The sequence below is a fragment of the Osmerus mordax genome, chromosome 20 (assembly GCF_038355195.1).
Source record: "Osmerus mordax isolate fOsmMor3 chromosome 20, fOsmMor3.pri, whole genome shotgun sequence".
Classification (NCBI taxonomy): domain Eukaryota; kingdom Metazoa; phylum Chordata; class Actinopteri; order Osmeriformes; family Osmeridae; genus Osmerus; species Osmerus mordax.
Genome location: NC_090069.1, coordinates 5,813,123 through 5,829,861, shown reverse-complemented (window position 1 = coordinate 5,829,861; position 16,739 = coordinate 5,813,123). Strand labels below are relative to the sequence as shown.

Sequence of the window (16,739 nt, the reverse complement as noted above, 5' to 3'; positions counted from 1 at the left end):
GGGCAGTCATAGTAGTAAAAAAAAACAACAAAAACAATAGCACAAATTAAAAACCCTTCAAGTTTGGAGGTGTACGAGGCAAGGAAATGGCTCTCGTCAAGTCATCATCACCTTTCTTTAATTGCTGTCACACTTTGGACCTTGGGCAGTAGCTGAAAAGAGGGTAGACGGAGAAAGGATACCCAGATTGCTGTTGAGTGGAAGCTTGTACGGAACATACACAGGGAAACCAAAGACAAACCACCTCCTTAGGATGTCCAGTGATACACACTGAGGACCAAACACTAGAGTTCAGTATACCAGCAGAGCAGAACAAGGGGCATGATGCTTGTGCTTCTAAGCTTTTGTGCCCTCCTTGGCTGTGGTGAGTCTTACAGAAGTCCTTTTTATTCATATTCTCCAAATAATTATACTGCTGCAAGTTTACTGTAGTTTTTTTTGTTTTCCTTGTTGAAATTCCCCTGTTGTGAATGGTTTGTTTTCACAGGAGTGAAAACAATGAAAGACTTGAATCTAAGATTTACAGTTTACGGCATTATGATTCGCGTCATTACACTGCATACCCTATGTACTTATGGCTAGGAAATGTACCAGTCTTTTCACTGTGTAAATCTCTGTGCCTAATGTTATTCATTCATGCAAATACTGGTTTAGTTGAGTTGGTCACAATTTGAAGATTATCTTTCTTTTGGCAGTTGAAATGTGATTTGATTAATTTCTGGACAAGAATGTATTTTCAGTAAATTGATACAATGTGACTCGGTATGTTAATGAAGGCACTTAAAGTAAAACATTGGCAGCAGACAATTGACTTGATGTGAATCCAGGTTTACATGCCTGAGTTTTGTGGACCTATCATGGGACTTTTACAATGGAAGTAGGTCCAAATGATGACCTGCTATTAAAGAAATAATTGAAATCTCCCAAAACATTATAACGAACTTGTTGATGGACTGACAGCTGACAGGTTTTAACATGTCAACTACATATCCATCAGTCATCAAATTGAGTTCATAAACTTGGTCCTGTGTTGATTTCGTAGCTTACAGTCAATGTGAGGAGGGCTGGAGGCCGTACGAGGACAAATGCTACTACTTCTCCCCAACCGTCATGAAATGGGATGACGCTCGCTTGGACTGTGAGGGACGGGGGAGCCACTTGATGAGCATCCAGGACATTCATGAAAGGGTGAGATCACGTCTTTCCTTCTTCCTATCGCAAAACATGAAAACATTAGATATGTTGTAACTAACCTCTCGTAACTAACCCCTCTCTCTCTTTCCCCCTCTCTCTCTGTCTCTCTCACTGTAGTTATGGGTACGGACACAGATAGGCTCAGAGATCTACTGGATTGGCCTGAATGACATCGCGTCTGAGGATGTGTGGGAATGGAGTGACGGGACCACGTTTATTCCATACCTGTCGTACGTGGTCATCTGACTAACTCACCGATTATGGGGCTGTAAAGATAAATCATCTAGCTTCTTGTTGTTTGGGGAGTGAGCTCGTGCACTTCATGTGTCAATCATTGATTCCATATCCTCACTTACACACTTTCAGTAGTGTCATGAGAATCGTTATCTAAACTCCTCTCAAGATCCCAATAGCCCTTTGAAACAATGTGTTTATCCATAAATCACTAACCAATTAACAATATGTTATTGATGAAAAACGAATGTTAGATAAGCTGTTTGTGAATGCAGTCTAACTCATGTAGGACATTTGTTACGCCAGACAGAGTTATGTAAAAACAATCTGTTGTTGATGAATATAACGAAGGGCTAATGAAGTTGTGTGCACGTCCGTAGATATTGGAGACCGGGCCAGCCTGACAACTACCTAGATGACGAGGACTGTGGACAGGTGGCGGGATCCGACTTTGGACAGTGGAACGATGAGAACTGCGAGCACGAGAGGAAATTCATCTGCAAGCGTGTCAACAGTAAGTCCCCTCGACTACAGCACACCGTCACTTTCATAATGCATTGTGGGTGAAGCGATACCTGCGTTGTCGCTTAATCCTATGACAATGCAAAGCATGACCGTAGACCATCTTAATCGGTGGAACACATCCTCAGACCGACGTGAAACAGTTTTCTGATACTGACCGCTCGTTCGCAGCCAACCCGCCTACCTTGTGTGACACGGCCAACGGCTGGAGCCCGTTCGGCTCCAACTGCTACAAACTGAACGCTGTGATCCATAAGAGCTGGTTGGCTGCCAGATTTGACTGCGTGAGGGAGGGAGGGGACCTAGTGTCCATCACTTCAGCCGATGAGGAGCAGTACATCACAGGTCGTTTAGACCCCTCCTTCTACGACCTCTGGATTGGCTTTTCTACTCTGGTAAGCCCCCACTGCAGGGTGGGGTACACTGGGCATGACTTATATATGGACATATTAGTAGCAGTTATTGTTTGGGTGCAGGTGAAATGCCTTTTGTATGATTACACACTAATCTGCCTCACACATCCTGTGTCTTTTCTTGCAGAAATGCACAACTGCGTCTTGTCAAGTGGATCCTGGAAATACTCAGTTTGCCTGGTCTGATGCTTCTAGCCCCACAGCCTACTCCAACTGGGGAACTAATCAGCCAGGAATGAGGTAAAACACCATGTTTTTTTTCTGTGGGTGGGACAAAAATAATTGTAACTGAGAATGCGGCCGATTGTCTTTGCCCTTTTCAAAAATATATTCCCAAAGACAGTTTACTGTCTAATAGGTGTGTATATAAACACCTGTAAGACTGTCTCACAGATAACCAATGGGTAGGGTAGTGTCACCTCCTTTCAAATTCAAAACACTTGAACAGTGGAAATTGTTGTCCTGGTGGTTTAACTGAATAGTGTAGCTAACGTCGACTGCGTCAAATCTCATCTCACGTTGTTGTTTTCTACAGTGACGCACAGACAGGAGTGTGTTCAGCGATCATCAAGGAGGCGGGTCAGGATTTTGGGAAGTGGAAGACCCATGTCTGCAGATATGAACGCCCGTACATGTGTAAACGAGGGCTGAACAGTAAGCATACTTTTAACCACGTTGATTCTCCAAGTGTTTAGTGGGTTGATTGAACAATTCATCATTTAAAGGGGTTCTATTATTTTCCCTTGAGAATATTTGATTTGATTCAACTGCAATGAGGGTTGTTGAATTTCCAAAACTCAACTGATATGAATCGATATAATCTCTGTCGCTCTTTGTTGCCATCATGACATAGGTTCCTTTTGACTTTTCTCTCTCTCTTTCTCTCTCTTTCTCTCCCTCTCCTTCTCTCTCTGTCTGTCTCACTCTCCCTCTCCCTTTCTCTCTCTCCACCCAGCCATCTGCCCTCGTGGCTGGCAGAGTTTCGCTGGGAACTGTTACTGGATGGTCAGCAACAACAACCTCCTGACCAATTGGTACGAGGCTCAGACTCGTTGTGCAGACTTGGGGGCTAACCTGATGACCGTCAAGAGGTAAGGAGCAATCATGGAAGGATTATTCATGTCAAGTGACTTCTGTCCGTCACTGGGCATTCATTTTCCACTGTGGTGGACTGAACAACAATGTCTGTGTCTCTCTGTGTTTAGTCAAGATGAGCAATATTTCCTGAACAGTCGTCTTCCTGACTTTCATCAAACAGACGTGCCTGATGTGTGGATTGGAGTCTCAGGTACTTTCTAGCATTCCTAGTCCCATGATAGAAGAAACCACATAATGACATTATATAATATATCTTATCATAGAGCTGATCCGAATTGAAATGATGCACTGCCGGTCACGCCATTGTAAAAGATGCAGGTTTCCAAATGACAAATGCTTTCCTTACATGTGATGTCATCAGATAAGGACCAGGATGGAACGTTCCAGTGGGTGGACAAGACTCCTATTACAATCCCCAACTGGAGTCCTGGTTTCCCCAAGAATACAGCAAACCTCTGGGACTGTGGACAAATCTTCACAGGTAAGTGACAGGATTAGTTTGTGGTTGGTTTGTTTTTGTGGTTGGTGAGATAAGGTTGGTTATTATTGCTGTACTTTGTGACATTGCTGTAGCTGTTTGATTTTTGTTCAATAATGTTTGTAACTGTTTGACTTAACGATACAATTTCATTTAATTCAACATAGCGTAACATTTTCTTGCCTTTCAGGAAATTATGAGGGAAAATGGGAAACCACCAACTGCTTCAAGAACCTGGGTTACATTTGTAAAATGATGGGCGGTCAGAATGTGAAACCCACCTCTGCTCCAGGTTTGCGACAGACTCAGCTAACTTTTCAGCTATGAGTATCAATATTAGAATATGGATATTCCTATATCCGTTTCTGTTATTGGAGTATGCATTCAATTGTCAATAAAAAAACTCTTCCTTTTCAGAGTTTCATTGTGACGCTGGTTACCTTCTCTTTGGGGACCACTGCTATCACTTTGAGTCAGAGAGAGCGATGAACTGGCAGGACGCGGAGAATTACTGCTCCAATCAGAATGGCCACCTGGCAAGTTTCCAAGCTCAAGAGGAACTGAGCTTTCTGACTGGTGAGTGAAACACCAGTCATGCTTCCGTGTGATAAATGTAGAGATTACATAGGGGAGTTTCTGTAACCACATCCAGCATCATTTTAGTACTTGATGCTGATGAAAGGGGACATGATATTGATGTGCTGAGAGAGCCTCCATGACAAGAGAGGGTCTTCTGTCTGCAGCTCACATGCCTGGGTCAGCGTGGGTGGGGTTGAATGACATCACGACCGAGGGCCACTTTGTGTGGACGGATGGAAGCCCAGCTGTGAGTGACACTCGATTATTCCACAGATACAACACAGATGATCTCATAACGAATACCGTGGCACAACACATTATGACACACCTCTCCATCGTGTATATATATATTCCGCGGCTTCATGTTGCCATTGGAAGATAGAGCTGTGTCATGGTCAGGTGGAGGGGTTTAGACAGTGTTGGCTGATTGGTTTCCTGTGCCACCTCCAGGACTTCCTGCCCTGGGGACCCAACCAGCCTGATAACTGGCAAGGTAATGAGGACTGTATGCACATACGCGCACACGACAATGTCGAACCAGGGCTGCTCAACGACGACTATTGTATGTCAACGCATGAGTTCATCTGCAAAAAAGGTATGCCTCCAGTGTCTACTGACAGTAGGGATTCGGTCATGAATGTATGCTCTTAACATAAGCATACATATTAACCAGTCATTTAGTCAGTAATGCTCTTTTCCCCAACAATTTTCTCTGTGTGCAGGCAAAGGCCAAGGACCGCCACCCAAACCACCGACCTCTGGACCAGGTAAGGAAACCGAAGTGGTCTTTTTCGAGTCTCACTTTAACCTAGTCTCCAAAGTAGCACCTGCATAAGTTTAACCAAACAGTGTATATTCGTGTGTGTGTGTGTGTGCGTCCTTGCGTCCTTCTCTCCGCGTCTTCCTCGCAGGGTGGAACGACAAGTGCGGCTCTTGGGTGGCAGACCCATTCAACGACTTCTGCTACCTGTTCAACTTCCTGTCGCCGAGGACGTGGGCAGAGGCCCGGGCCGACTGTGTCAATCAGGGAGGGGACCTCCTCAGCATCACCGAGCCCTTCGAACAGGCCTTCATTCAAGGTACGGCACAGGACCTCACGCCAGCAGGTCGCCGTCCCCTCCTCTGTGTGCGCAGGAACAGGAGCACTCGTGGATTCGACTGCGAAACATTTACAGAGAGACTGAGATGATGTGTCCCAAGGAGAGCGGAGATGTGTGTGTGTGTGTAGCTGGTGTGTTGTGGTGCACTGTGTCATGTCTGTGTATGTGATCCACAGCCCAGGTGCAGCTGATTCCCACAGGGGTGTCTGTGTGGATGGGGGGCCACGACTCCATCACCGAGGGCGGGTGGGAATGGAGCGATGGATCCCCGTTCCGCTACATTCACTGGGCAGCAGGTCACTCAAGTCATCCATAAATACAACAGCCTTGAAACAGTCACAACCACTTTGCATTGAATACATCTTGAGTGATTACTGAATTGTATTTGAAGTTTATATTTCGTACACTTTTAGTAAAGATCAGTATGAGTTCCAAAAATACTAGATCTGAATATTTACTAGAATGTGTGTTACATCGATATGCAAACACCACTCTCCCCCAATCTGTCATTTTGAATGGTCTTGTACGCCCTCTAGTGGCCAAATAGAGCTATGCGCACCTATTTCTCAACTTCCTCTATGTCTTCACTCAGGCAACCCAGACAACTTCCTTGGGGAGGACTGTCTCTCCATGCTTGTCAATGGAGGCTACTGGAATGATGACAACTGTGAACACAACAGAGGATACGTCTGCAAACGTAGAGGTAGGGCTGAGACTGAGAAGCTTGCCTTTTGAGTAGAGTCGTTACCCAAACCCCTCACCTCCTTGCCTTTCTCTTTCAGGGAACCTACCTCCTCCCCCTCCACCTCATGATGGTAAGTGTATGTTCCGACCACCATTTTACACACGTCGATGGCATCTTTGTTTGTGACATTGTGTGAAACCGCAATATTCTCCAGGGTTCGAGACAGCAATTATCTGTGAGGACTCCAGTGCTGTCCTCCATTGCCCTGAGGAGAGCGTCATCAACATTCAGTCTGCCTTCCTTGGACGAAAAAGTGACAAGATTTGCCCCCACGATGAAGGGGCCTCAGGTGCAAACTCAGAACATTCATGCTTTGTCTCTCACTGGCTGTCGTAATCATCGCTCATTTATTGTCAATAGCCTCATCATCACCCTTTTCAACTCATTACAGGAACTTGCACCGTAGATGGCACCCTACCTAAGGTGAGGAAGCTCTGTGACAACAGGCCCTACTGTTTCCTGTTCGCTCATGTTGAGGAAGACCCCTGCCCTAGCATCTCCAAGTACTTTGAGGTGGTCTACAGCTGTGAGCAGACGGGTAGGTCACAACCTCAACCACACGGTCCCAACCCTGCCCTAAATCTCCACTCTTCGATTCTCAACCCTGTTATCTCGTTATCCGGCCCCCAAACCTCCATAGAACTCCAAACCCTAAAATCTTATACTATATAACCACAAATCAAACCGATTTCATGATTGAATCTGGATCTTTTGTGGGTCTGTTAACCTTATCTGTGTTTGGTTGTGTCCAGTGTGTCTGCATGGTCTCGGAGTGGAGGATGGACTAGTACCTGACTCAGAGCTGACGGCCTCCTCCTCCACTAGTTCCCATGACCCTACCCAAGCCCGCCTTAAGAGCAACTCTTGCTGGATGCCCTCCGCCCCTGGTACGTTTGCCCTCCCCTGGCAACACATCACTAAACAGCATATGTGCAGTACACATTGCTGTTGGAAGGTATCTTTAACCTAAGCCTCTCTTTATCCCTGGACCCCCCCTCCCTCAGTTAACTCCTGGATCCAGGTGAATCTGGGTATGGTCCGAAAGGTCACCGGGATTATCCTCCAAGGCTGTCCCCAAAACGACCACTGGGTCACCAAGTTCAGGGTGCAGCACAGCATGGATGGGACCTCGTGGACCAACTACGAAAGCGACGGTGGGGTGAGTCCAAAACACGCTGTGGGATCAGGACACGCCCAGGGAATCTGCCGCAGCTGAACGGCACCATAAAGTCCGATGATCTCCCCACGTAACCTCTCCTGATGTTCCAGGAATTCCCGGGTAGCTTGGACCGGAATACTCCGGAGACCCAGCTTCTTGGAACCCCCGTCTCCGCCAAGTATGTCCGGATCCTTCCGCTGGACTACAACGATCAAGCCGGCCTTCGCTTTGACGTGCTGGGATGCACCCCAGACTGTAAGCAAACCGTTGTCAATGTAGTCTATTGAGACAGCAATTACCCAGTGTTCACGCGTGATGCGACGAGAGCGAGTGTGTGTTCTGTCCACAGACGCGGTCACCTGCAGCGACAAGCCCAACTTCAACTTCGCTAGTGATCGGAAAACGTGAGTCGAGCTCCACCAACTGTTCCGCCACTCATATCCCAGCAGATGTTGACTGTATTCAACAACTGTCCATATCCCAGACATGTGTTGATATGTTCCTGTCGGTGTGTGTCTTTCAGTGTCCACTGTCCTGCGGCGTGTGCCACAAAGTCTTATCGTGTATACGGTACGGAAGTATACAGAGGGGTAAGTGAAGACAATGAATTAACATCTGAATCTTCTTATCAAGCGTAATTCTTTCAAGGATATCACGAGAATACTGTTGACGTGTCGCTGAGAGTATACATGGTGTGTGTTTGTGTGTGTGTACGTGTGTGAACCCAGGACTCGAACATCTGTGCGGCAGCGATCCACGCGGGAGTGGTTCTGAACGAGAACGGAGGGGACTGTACCCTGCTGAAGGCCCCGGGACAGAACTTCTACCCTGGCTCCACCAGGAACGGGATCACCACCAGACAGTGAGTGGGGGGGTCAGATGGCTGAGCGGTAAGAGAATCGGGCTATTAATCAGAAGGTTGCCGGTTCGATTCCCGGCCAAGTGAAACAACGTTGTGTCCTTGGGCAAGGCACGTCACCCTACTTGCCTCGGGGGGAATGTCCCTGTACCTACTGTCCGTCGCTCTGGATAAGAGCGTCTGCTAAATGACTAAACGTATATGTGAGTTGCCAGGCCTCTCATCACATCTGGTTTCTCAAGTCTGGGTCTGCTCAATAAAGTGCTCTAACTCTCGGAATTCCAACCTCAACAGGTTCACTGGAAACTATGAAGTTTCATACCAGTTTGCAGACGGAGGTACGTCAGATTACACAACACCGGTTCTAGTACAATAAACGATTGGTATATGTATAGTCATGCCATATGTCACTTCGAGTCTTGTTGCTTAAAATTCTGAGGAAAGAAAGCTATGCCTGTTAAATCCAAACCATATTGTTACTGGACGGTCATCCACATATAACAGAGACAGTAGACCGCAAGAGTGCTGAGTGAAAATGTTGAGTCTGTGGTTATGGCTGAAGCCGTGTTCTTTTATTTATCTTCTGTAGAGCTGCGTTGCTCAGGGCCTGACTGGTATGAGTTTGGCGATTTCTGCTACAAGCCATTTGGGGACAAGAAGACATGGCAACAGGCACAGAAAGCCTGCAGGAGCGAGGAAGCGGACCTGGTGTCCATCTTGTCCATGAAAGAGCAGAGCTGGTTGGAGAGCTACCTCTACATGGGTACGAGTCTGGCACCTGGGAGAACGTCTCATTCCACCTCATCTCAGTTCCCTTGCCGTTCCACCAGCATTGTGTTGTCTTGGAATGCACATCATATCTGTGAATGTTTCTTGATTTCTGTGTGAAAACGATGTGACCTTTGACCTGTGTTTTGGTTTGTTCCCAACCCAGCCACCAGTGACGTGTGGACGGGGTTGACCGACCTGGCGTTCTCGGGCATGTTCGGCTGGTCGGACGAGCACATGGTCACCTTCACCTACTGGGCGCCGGGTGAGCCCAACAACCACGACGGCTTCAGTGAGGACTGTGTGGAGATGCTCTACCAGGTAGGCGTTTTTTCACACGCAATGTCCGTCACGTCCCATCGAGTTGGAGAAGAAGCGAAAGAAAAGGACTGAGAGTAAATGACGAGAACACGTTTCATATCTTTGCACGACACTCATATCAATCCCTGGTGTGCGGTAGACGGGGAGGTGGAACGACGTCGCCTGCACAGAACTGAACACCTACATTTGCAAGAAGCCCAAAGCCCACTACCCGCTTCCCTCTGCCTTACCCACGGCGTATGGATGTCCTCAGGTGAGGAGCACGCCTTCGCGACCTGCGCCGCTCATGCCTGCGGCCACGGTAGCAGCACAGTAACCTTGGTTACCCTTGATGGGAGAGTGTAACACGTGTCTGTCTCGTTGCCTAGGGCTGGAGCGCCTATGGTTACGCCTGCTACTGGATGGAAGAGACGTCCAGGAGCTGGAGTGATGCCAAGGCCTTCTGTGAACAGCAGCACAGCAAGCTGCTGCATATCGGAGACATGTACGTATGGAGGGGAGGGTCTGTGTACTGCTAGGGGAACCACAGACTGTCTCACTGTGGATTATATATACAGAGAAGCAGGCAGACAGGCAGGCGGACAGTTAGGCATGCAGTTGAGACAGATAGCTAGAAAGATGGATGGGTGGGTGGGTGGATAGATGGATATGGATGGATGGATAGATAAATGGATGTATAGGTGGATGGGTGGATAGGCGGATGGATGGGTTGGATGGGTGGGTGGATAGATATATAGATAGATGGATGGATAGATAGATTGATGGTTTGATTGATTGGGCTATCTGTTTCCCTCCAGCTATGAGCAGTCACACTTCACGGTGGAGCTGTCAGGCGCTACCGGCCTGTGGTGGATTGGCCTGAGGGCTAAGGGAGGGCCAGGTGGAGGTGTGGACTATATCTGGGAGAATGGAGCACCTCTCACCTTCACACACTGGGACAAGGACCAACCAGGTATTCACAGTGAACACTGACATGTACCTGATAGTGTACTGTGTGTCAACCATAAATTAGCATTCATATGAATAACAGATGTGGAGAGATAAGTAAACCAAACATTTTTGTACCCCTAACCTTCGTGCCGAATCAGATAACCGCCAAGGAACCTGCGTTGGCATGACAACGGGCCCCGTCGGTGGGTTCTGGGATGCTAAGGAGTGCACAGAGGAGCACTTTTTTGTGTGTGAGAAACCCCGGCCCGATATCACTCCGCCCACCAAACAACCGACCCCTCCCCCTGCCCAAGGCTGCGTAGACGGCTGGACTGCTGAACCATACTTCAGGAACTGCTACAAGGTCAATATACCGCACATAACCTCGCCACACCCCACTGCTGCATGGTTGAACCTGCATAGTAGCACTATCTAAACAGAGAGGAGTTCTACACTTAACCCTTTGTCATCTTCTGTGTTGTAGCTCTTCACCAACGTGGACTTCTCCCTGAAGAAGAGTTGGGGCGCGGCGCGGGAGGATTGTTTGTCCCGAGGAGCCAACTTGGTCAGCATCCACAATCAGGACGAGGAGAACTTCCTCTCCATCTACACTAAGGGCACCAGCAAGTGGATTGGTCTGAAGCACGACACAACTGACGGAGGTGTGTGTGGGGCTGTTTATGTGTGTGCATGGAAGAGAAAGAGTTAGCATTCTCAGTGTATTAACAGGACATTTCCTAGGTTACCACTGGAGTGATGCTACGCCCGTGAGCCACACCAACTGGGGCTCCGGTGAACCCAACAACCACGAGGGCCGCGAGGACTGCGTGGAGATGGTGACCGGCGCCAACGCAACCTACTCCTGGTGGAACGACCTGAACTGCGATGCCCACCAAGACTGGATCTGCATGATCACCAAGGGGAAGAACCCCGTCCTGCCTCCCAAGCCTCCTCCCCCACTACCATGTAACTACTTCTACCTACGCCCCCTCCTCTACCATGGGACTACGTATGCTACGCATGCTAACTGATGCTGTAGAGATTAGACTGATTGGTTTTGTTTGTCGTCCCCCTATAGCCCCTGATTGTGGCACCAACCTCGGCTGGAGGAAGTCGAACGGCATCTGCTACTACTACAACGACACTGACATTGTGGACTTCCACACGGCCATGCACCGCTGCTACCAAGAGAAAGCCCGGCTGGCCTCCATTTTAAACCAAGAGGAACAGGCATACATCAACACCATGGTACTATAGGACTGTCAAGATGTTTACTGTCGATTTTGGGGGGGTTTTCTCCTTCAGCTAAGATGTTGAAATATGACAGGCTTTCACCGAGGTGTGTTCACGTTGCAGGTGGGGACCGGAAAGATCGACGCAGCCTGGATCGGGATGCGTGTGTTTGGAAACACAGGAGCAGAGTACATGTGGGATATTTACGGAATATTTCCGCCTTGGCACACATAATAAATAACGGTGCATGTTCAGGCCTGACTTTGATGTTGACTCGTGTTGTTTGGCCCCTGTCCTTCTCTCCACAGGTGGGTGGACTGGTCTCCCGTGACCTACGTTCACTGGGGTCCGGGAGAGCCCAATGATGCCAACGGGGAGGAACAGTGTGTTCAGATGAACAGACATCAAGGTGCAGCAGATCCACTACTCTTATCAAGAGCAAACTCACATGAGAACAAACTAACTAGTATCCAACGACTAGTTCTATTGATTAGTGAAAGTTCAGTTGATTAGTGAATAACGTAAGGACACAGGAAATCCCAATTTCCTCCACCGTGCAAAATACAGCAGCACGCTCAGCATGAGTCCCAAGGAGATTTAATCCTGATTGTTTTTTAAGTAGATGTAAACATGCATTTGAAAAACAAGAAAATACAGTTTCAGAGTTGTTATAAGGGTTTCACTTGGTGTTGGTGGCCCATCATAATGGTGTTCCTCGCAGGATCGTGGAACGATGCCAACTGTGGCCGGGCCTCTGCTGGCTATGTGTGTAAGAAATTCCCTGGAGACAACCACACCCCCGCTCCCCCCACTCAGCCTTGGACGGGGAACTGCCCTCAGGGTACTGCAGACCCCACATCTACATCCAGCCATACCACCCCAAAACAATATTAAACATCCATTAAACCAAAAAGTAACGCGTCATTGACCTTTTTGTCTGTCTCTGTCCATTCCTCGGTTCTAGGATGGATGCTGTTCAGAAACAAGTGCTTCCTGTTCAAAGGCCACAAAGATGAGATCCGAGCTAACTGGTCCTTTGCTAGGAGCTGGTGCAAAGACCAAGGAGGAGACCTGGCTGTCATTGATGACCGTTACGAGAACGGTAAGCTGCCACTGTCAGTCACCACCATACTACCGAATCAACCGGTCAAAGGATCTTTCGCAGTGTTAAGTTTGCTCCTCTCCTCCCTTCTTCCAGACTTTGTGTCTAGCTACCTGAGGGACCTGCGCTTTCCCAGCTGGATTGGAATGTCAGACCTCCTGTTGGAGAACCAGTTTGCCTGGAGCGACGGGAGCCCAGTCTTGTACACCAACTGGAACCTCAACGAGCCCAATAACGCCGGAGGAGCGGTGAGAATCCCCCCAGGCCTCTGAACTAAACATAACAATGCTTCTTTTAACTTGACTGGGAGTTGGTCAACCCCAGTGAAAAGTGTGACTTTATCTACTTATAAAATGTTGAGGTTAGAGAGTGTGTGGGTACAGGTGAAAGCAGGGGAGGACTCAACATGTCCGGCTTTTCGTTTCCCACAGGAGCACTGCACGGCCATGACCCACAACTACCTGGAGACGGGGAGGTGGAACGATGACGCGTGCTCAGAGGAAAGGAGCTTTGTCTGTTACAGGAAGAAATGTTAGTAGGCGGACCAGTTCTGTGATGACTCTTGATGTTTGTGTGTTCAGAATGACTAAGAAGCATGCCACAGTCTAGGATTTTCTTTCTCTCCGGAAACTCAAAGGGTGTGTTTTGTGTGTGCCACAGCCAGCAGCATTGCTCCTCCGCCCCCTACTAACAACCCCTGTAAAGCCGGGTACATCTCCTGGTATAAGAACTGCTACAAGCTGGTGGAGGAGTCCAAGACGTGGGATGATGCCCAGGCTGCCTGCAAGCAGGAAGGGGGCAACTTGGCCAGCATCGACATGAGCTACGACCAGTCCTTTGTCAGCGGGGTGGTCCTGCAAGGCAGAGCGGACGCCTGGATTGGACTCAGGCGCGAGGTAAGGTTGGATAGTGTCGTGGACGTTTTTTAGAGAATCAATCGTTTAAGCTGAAGTCGAGTTAATGTTTATTTGACGTAGATTTGAACATAATAACGTTATCAACATAACATCATCGACACACAAACATAAGACAATAACACAAAGACAATTCTATACAGCTCCATCTAGCATTCTAGAATGGAACCGGGAGAATCCAGCCCACCAGCACTACCCAGCTGATGGCCCTGAACCACCCAGAACATTCTTCAACAGACCATTTTATAGATACTACAGTTCTCAAAAGTCATTGGTCCATCCTACAGACATGCAGCTATACCAAATCTCTTCTGTCATTGGTTAAATCCTTAGAACAATACAGTTGAATCCACATTGTCTTCAGACCAACTGTCTCTTCCCCCCAGGTGACAAGAACTCTCTCAGGTCACCCAGACTTCCCGTCTCTTAGACTTCACGTCTCCTAGTTAGGTGTCATAAAACTGCAAATGGCATCTCTACCAAATGGAGTTGAATCAACATTCATTGTATCAAGCTTCTTAACCAACTGTAAACTTCTCCTAAAACACATTCATTGTACATAGGCCCAAAATTTCTTTCACATTCGACACGGGCTGGATTCAATAGGGTCCAATTGTAAAACAAATGACAACTGATCTGAATATAGTGAAACATTGACAGCTTACAGAAATGCTTGGGCTGCTTTTTGGCGTAACTTGGTTGTGGTAACTTATTCTCTTCATAATGTATGTTGCGTGTTGTTTCTGCAGGACGATGGGGATTCCTATTCGTGGACAGATGGCTGGCCGGTGTTCTTCACCCACTGGGGGCCGGGGGAGCCTAGCAACCACAAGGGCGAGGGCTGCGTGAGCATGCACGGCTCCGTCCATTTCCACGGGACGTGGAACGACACCGCCTGTGACTCGGCTAGGCCCTACATCTGCAAGATCTCCTCAGGTACAAACCAATGGGAGGCAAGCCCTATAACTTAAGTTATAGCGCTTATAGCGCTGTATTGGAAACTTACGTCAACATAACTCTGCAAAAGCAACAGTATTTTGCAAAAATTCAATGCGTAGAAGTTCATAAAGTGGATCTAGTTCACTTCTGTCATGATGCCTATCTGTGTGTGTCTGTCCTCAGAGGTGCCCCCTCCGACCCCGACACCCGGGGATGGGAAGTGCCTGCGTGGCTGGCACGCCTACGGTCGTTACTGCTACTTTGTTTACAATGAACCCCTCGGCTTCTCCTGGCCAGAGTCCAGGCACTACTGCCAGCTGGCCAAGGGAGACTTGGTGTCCATCCACAGCCGAGCTGAGTCCGAGTTCATCAGAACCCTCAACCACAGCAAGGCCCACAACCTCTGGATCGGACTCACCAGGGACATTAACTGTGAGTCCTGCATTGTGGTTGTTGTACCGAAATCTGTGGTCAGGGCCAGTGACCAGTCGCGGTTCGGATGGCTTGCCAAGCTGTTCAGTTGTTAGGGTTAGGTTAGGGTTAGGGCACGAACATTTCCTATGGCAAGCCGTCAGAACAGTGACCCCTGGTCGCAGTTTTCGACAGGTCACCGATTTCAGCTCAACATGGTTAACTGCTCTACCTAGCTTCCTAGCTAGAAGGCTAATCTTAGACCAGTCAGTCCCCATCCTCTTGTCCCATTCACCTCAAATGAATCATCGGGTTTCGTTTTCCAATGCGAGCATTCCATTTCGAGTTCACGGCCAATACCAACATACTCCTTTAGCGCGAGTGGAATGTGGGCTGCTCGTGTTGATACTGGATCACCACCATCCACAGTCCGTGTTTCTAATGTGTGTTTTCTGTTGCCAGTCGGCTGGAGCTGGACAGACAGGACGTCTCTGGCCTTCCTGAACTGGGCTCCGGGTGAACCGAACGATGCCTTCCACCCTGGAGAGGTGGGAGCGGAGAACTGTGGCGAGCTGTACCCCGACGGCCACTGGAACGACAACAACTGCGTGCAGAAAAGAGGCTTTGTGTGCCGCCATCGCCAATGTGAGACACTTTGCACTTGGGCAACGAAAAAAAAAAAAAAAGCTGAGATCAGTAAAGTTGGTCTGCTGGTGGTCGCTTCCAAGCTGTGTTTGCAATTCAGGTGTTGTTTTTGAGAAGCCGTGGGAGAAATGAACTGAATCGCTTCTTACTTTTTCCTCCCCAAGACTACACGACAGACGACAGCGGCAATATCGTCATTCCTACTGATGCTCCTGTAATCGGCCGTAAGTTGGATTTCTCACTGTAGCTCGACCGACACATCTGGAGCTTGACCTCTCACTCAAGTCTAGCCTCAGTTGATAGCCCCTGTACGGTCGTTCTGGGGGAGATTACCCGTCACTGTTTCCTCAAGGTATATCATCCCCTATCGTCTTACGACATAACCTCACCCGTGTGTCTTCTACCTGACTAGAAGGGGGGGTGATAGCTGGTGCCATCATCGGAGCCCTGGTGGTTTTCGCCCTGGTCCTGGGGCTTCTCTACTACGTGTTCTCTGTGCGAGGAGTGAAGCTAAGCACCATCAGTTTACCAACCAGAACCACCAAGGATATCGATGTGGTACGTAAGAGCCCTTTACTCATCTAGCAACAACTGCTATAAAACTAACACGCCTTGAATGTACAGGTGATTATCTGTTCCGTGTCGTTCCTAAACTTGGGTTTCCGTGCTCCTGTGTTGCAGCCTGCTTTCCACAATCCCAACTTTGGAGGAGAGTCTGAAACCTGAAGTAACAGACATGCCTACTGAAACATTTTCTGTATCTTGACTTAATTCCAGAAATTTAAAAAATTACCCTGAGCCCTGTATAATCACAACCTTGTTAAAATCTAAAAAATCAGTGGATACAGTACATACCAAAGTTGAAGGGGTTTCATAAAAGTTTCGTATATTTTCTAAGAATAAAGTCTGTTGTATTATTGTATATATTGTAATGCATTGCTAATAAAACATTAAACTTAAAGAAAAATGGAATAGTGACTGATGTCTATCATTCCACAAAATTGGGATACTAAATGAATAACACAAGAATAACACAAACTTAATGTATTGTATTCCCCAAACTTTATTGCCTCAAAACATGACACAGCAGAATTC

The 16,739-nt window shown here is 47.9% G+C and overlaps 1 protein-coding gene across 1 annotated transcript; it reads left to right on the top strand.

Moving 5' to 3' along the window:
- The first annotated feature begins 321 nt into the window (after positions 1-321).
- LOC136964335 (uncharacterized) lies at positions 322-16,504 on the top strand. Its single transcript, XM_067258427.1, has 50 exons — positions 322-364; positions 1,043-1,188; positions 1,312-1,424; positions 1,809-1,942; positions 2,122-2,345; positions 2,491-2,603; positions 2,899-3,017; positions 3,319-3,454; positions 3,569-3,651; positions 3,823-3,942; positions 4,130-4,231; positions 4,357-4,515; positions 4,683-4,765; positions 4,969-5,113; positions 5,241-5,285; positions 5,430-5,602; positions 5,800-5,914; positions 6,211-6,321; positions 6,401-6,433; positions 6,518-6,652; positions 6,755-6,901; positions 7,116-7,250; positions 7,368-7,522; positions 7,633-7,777; positions 7,872-7,926; positions 8,046-8,112; positions 8,251-8,384; positions 8,676-8,719; positions 8,971-9,144; positions 9,316-9,470; positions 9,610-9,723; positions 9,839-9,954; positions 10,268-10,422; positions 10,559-10,764; positions 10,885-11,062; positions 11,142-11,366; positions 11,479-11,648; positions 11,757-11,827; positions 11,942-12,042; positions 12,355-12,474; positions 12,598-12,735; positions 12,832-12,983; positions 13,167-13,266; positions 13,396-13,631; positions 14,399-14,585; positions 14,772-15,020; positions 15,462-15,644; positions 15,809-15,868; positions 16,057-16,202; positions 16,326-16,504. The coding sequence occupies exons 1-50, from the start codon at positions 322-324 to the stop codon at positions 16,368-16,370; spliced, it is 6,495 nt and encodes a 2,164-aa protein (XP_067114528.1). The 3' UTR covers positions 16,371-16,504.
- Positions 16,505-16,739: the final 235 nt, after the last annotated feature.

Bases quoted from the DNA above. Each gene is read 5' to 3' on its own strand.
- LOC136964335 (XM_067258427.1), top strand. From the start codon at position 322: ATGATGCTTGTGCTTCTAAGCTTTTGTGCCCTCCTTGGCTGTG. The intron at 12,475-12,597 runs GTACTGCAGACC...CCTCGGTTCTAG, and splicing joins GACGGGGAACTGCCCTCAGG to GATGGATGCTGTTCAGAAAC. The intron at 15,645-15,808 runs GTGAGACACTTT...TTCCTCCCCAAG, and splicing joins TGTGTGCCGCCATCGCCAAT to ACTACACGACAGACGACAGC.